Source organism: Olea europaea, unplaced genomic scaffold, assembly GCF_002742605.1.
Source record: "Olea europaea var. sylvestris unplaced genomic scaffold, O_europaea_v1 scaffold11408, whole genome shotgun sequence".
Classification (NCBI taxonomy): Eukaryota; Viridiplantae; Streptophyta; class Magnoliopsida; order Lamiales; family Oleaceae; genus Olea; species Olea europaea.
Window position 1 is genome coordinate 18,768 of NW_019228798.1, and position 3,750 is coordinate 22,517.

Below are 3,750 nucleotides of genomic sequence, written 5' to 3' on the forward strand. Positions count from 1 at the left end.
GTCATCATAACATTCTTATTATTTTTAACACTCGGTAGATTTTTTAAGAGCGATTCAAGTAAATATCTAGGTGATGTACTCGTTTCACAACCAAATGTCTTTTTCGGCATTGGCATTGGTTACTGTAAATTTATGCAAATTTCAGATACGTTTTTGTCAATTCAAAAAGACCAACTTTTAGCCATGACAGGACCTCCAAGCACACCCCATCCAAAGATATACACAAGCTTTACTAGTTCACTCTACCCTCACCTTCTTTACCAGATTAATTAACAATAAAATTTTCGCATGGACAATCTACAGTAGATCTTCTTGAGGTTGGGGAAGAGAGAGGAGGAGACATAATCAAATCTCCTTAAATTCCATAAATACCTTTAAGTCAGGTATCGACAATTCATCCCAAGTCAAAATCCTTAAATAAGGATAAAACTTTTAAAGGAGCACTAATTAAGGAAATAATTACCGGAAAACTTATGAAAAGGAATCGATAGTAGTATTGCTACTAAATGACGGAATCTAAATTTAGACCCAGCCGTTTGACATTGCAAGCACATATTTACCAGACAATTATTTAAGGAGATCTTAACCCAATAGGCCCTACTGAATTCGTCTATAATGATACAGACAAAAAGAAAAATGGAATTAGTAAAGCCATTTTCAAAGAATGATTAATCTTTAAGACTAGGATTAAATTCCAAATGTGAATCGAACCATTGTTATTAAAATAACAAAAGAAAATAAGTATTATTTGCTCTATAATTATTGGAATTATAACAAAGCCTTTATTGTACTAGAATCATCTTAATAAGTACACTTGGAATAATACTAAGCTGGCTGGCTTTCACACAAAAGTTCTTATAATTTTCTTTTCAGTGTTCAATCTCTTGTAATGTGAAAGTCAACTTCTAAAGTGGATATGGACCCGAATGACTTTTCATCTCTTATCGAGCCTCTCATTACAAATGGTGGCAAACGGTTGATAATCTTGAAATTATCTAAAAAAATTTCAAGTCATTTAAGGTTTGAAAAAATCTCTTAAAGGAGGGTATCGAATGAAATTTATTTTTGAGGAAAATAAAATTGACTTTGTGGAAGACCAACTTTAGTCGGTCAAAAGGAACATTATTAAAGATAATTCACTTTTATCCCCACTAGAGGTAAAACAAAAAATTCTCAAAATTATGACATACAGTTAAACCTCGATAAAGTAATACCCTCGAGACCGGAAAAAAAATTCATTTAGCGAGGTTATTTATATCGATAAATGAATTATTCATTTATCGATAAATAAATATTTATTATTTTAGAGAGAGCTTTTCAATATAAAATATGTACATTGTATGTGGTAAGAATAATCAAAAGACATTAATCAAAGTATTATTTGAATCTAGGGAAGCTCAAAAGTTTTAGTGAAACTTAATGTCTCTAAAAACTAAGTTCACGTACATAGCAAATGAAAATATTTAGTCTTTACCTATAAAAGTTAGATGTTTGGAAGACATAATTCCAAGCACATACAATATTTTGTTTCCCCTCCAATGTCTTTTAATCATTTGAAAGGAGTAAAAAAATCAACTTTAACCGATAAAATGAGGAGTGCAATATGTGAGCATAAGAAAGAGAATCCAACTATTAGCCAAAAAGATATGCAAGCATGGGTTCAACAAAAGTTTGATTTGACTATTAGTCAACCAACAATATCGAACACTCTCAAAAGGGCGTTGGAATATTTGTCAAATAAGATGAAAATAGCGATGTTAAAAGGCACAAATCGGTAAAATACCCTGATTTAGCGAAAGTTTTGTATGAGTGGTTTCTTCAAAGGTAAAATAAAGTGAACATGTCTGGAGAAATTATCCAAGGAAAAGCAAATGAGCTTTTGCAAAAAATGTATGGTGAAACTAATCCGGAATTCAACTTTTCTAGTGGATGGTTAGAACGTTTCAAGGTAAGATATGGAATCAAATTTTACCGACGTTCTGGTGAAAGTGGTTCAGTTATCATGGAGAACATTGAAAATGCTTTACCTGGAATACGATCAAAACTAGACCAATTTCAGTTGAAGGATATTTACAATATGGATGAAACTGGATTATTTTACCGATTGGAAGCTGATCATTCACTTGCTACCAAGCAGCTCGAAGGACGCAAAAAAGATAAGGAGAGAATTACTGTTGTTGTTTGTTGCAATGGTGATGGATCTGACAAAGTACCACTTTGGGTTATTGGTAATTATGCAAATCCTAGATGCTTTAAAAATGTGAATATGAACAATCTTAATTGTAAGTATCGATCCAACAAGAAAGTTTGGATGACTGGCTTGCTTTTTCAAGATTTTGTTGGTTGGTTTGATAAGAGAATGAATGGCAGGAAGGTTCTCTTAATAGTAGACAATTGCCCAACTCATCCAAACGTAGTTGAAGGCTTGAGAAATGTAGAGTTATTTTTCTTTTCTCCTAACACAACGTCTAAGACTCAACCATATGATGCTGGGATTATTCGAGCATTCAAAGCTCATTATCGTCATCGTTTTTATTCTAGCATCTTACAAGGCCTTGAGGTTGAAGCACCAAATCCTGAAAAAATTAATATTTTGAATGTTATTAATTTTGTTAACATGGCTTGGAATTTTGATATGAAGACAACAACAATTGCAAATTGTTTTCGGCATTGCAAGATTCGGTCAGAAGAAAACAATGTTCCCGAACCAGAAGTTGGTGAATTAGATGAAGGTATCCAAGGATTAAATGATGTCATCTCTAATTTACACTATAGAAATGTGATGGATGTTGAACGTCTTTTGAACTATCCTAGCAAGAATGATGCAATTATGGAATCACCTACAGATGAAAAAATTATTCAATCGGTAATGAACAGTAATGATGATGAGAATGATCCTGAACCAGCTGATAATAGTGTTGTCCCAAATGTGTCGTCAAAAGAGGCATTTCAAGCAATAGTCACCTTAAGCAACTACTTGCTACAACACGAGCAAAATATTCCGGAAGTTGTGTATGCTTTACAAAAAGTTAAGGATGAGGTTCATTTTGGTTTAGATGGGAAGAAAAAACAATCAACTATAGATGCATATTTTCAAAAGGAATAATTATTGTACGGGTATTGTTGATTGATTGAAAGATTTTGATCTATATATATATTATTTTTTTCTCAATGAAATCCAGTAATTATTACTTTACATTTTTATTGGGCCCTTAAGGATTCAATTTTTTTTTATTACTTAATGCATTTAGCGAGATTATTACTTTAGTCCATTGGCCTAAGTCGGGATCGAAAGAAATTATTATATAATCGAGATTATTACTTTATCGAACATTACTTTATCGAGATTTAACTGTAATATTTTGAGGATAAGGACGTGTCCGTGAAATCCATCCAATCTAATTAGAATGCATCACTGAATTTAATAAAGTTCAATAAGACATCCGTCAAAACAAACCAAGCGAGTTTTGATTAGAATCTATTAAAAATCTGATTTTCATTTAAATCGAAGGGGGAGTACGCTATTTTATTATTTTCACTGGTCAACGGTCATGTTCAATGTTCACTCCAAATATTTGCACTTTCAGCTATAATTTCTTTTTTGTAGCAATATGTTACTCAAAAGCACGCGGTAAGTAGATTAAAAAATTAGTTGGTATGCTAATGTACTGTTTTGATGGTTTGCCATTCGACTTTTTTTTTTTTTTTTTTAAACATATATTTAAGTAGATTAAAAAATTAGTTGGTGTG

General features: G+C 31.9%; 1 protein-coding gene across 1 annotated transcript; it reads left to right on the forward strand.

Moving 5' to 3' along the window:
- The first annotated feature begins 1,840 nt into the window (after window positions 1–1,840).
- LOC111373534 (CENP-B homolog protein 2-like) lies at window positions 1,841–3,106 on the forward strand. The gene has a single exon (XM_022996078.1). It carries the CDS (start codon window positions 1,841–1,843, stop codon window positions 3,104–3,106), a length of 1,266 nt encoding a protein of 421 aa, XP_022851846.1.
- The last annotated feature ends 644 nt before the right edge of the window (window positions 3,107–3,750 follow it).

Coding starts and splice junctions, on each gene's coding strand:
- LOC111373534 (XM_022996078.1), top strand. CDS start 1,841: ATGTCTGGAGAAATTATCCAAGGAAAAGCAAATGAGCTTTTGCAAAAA.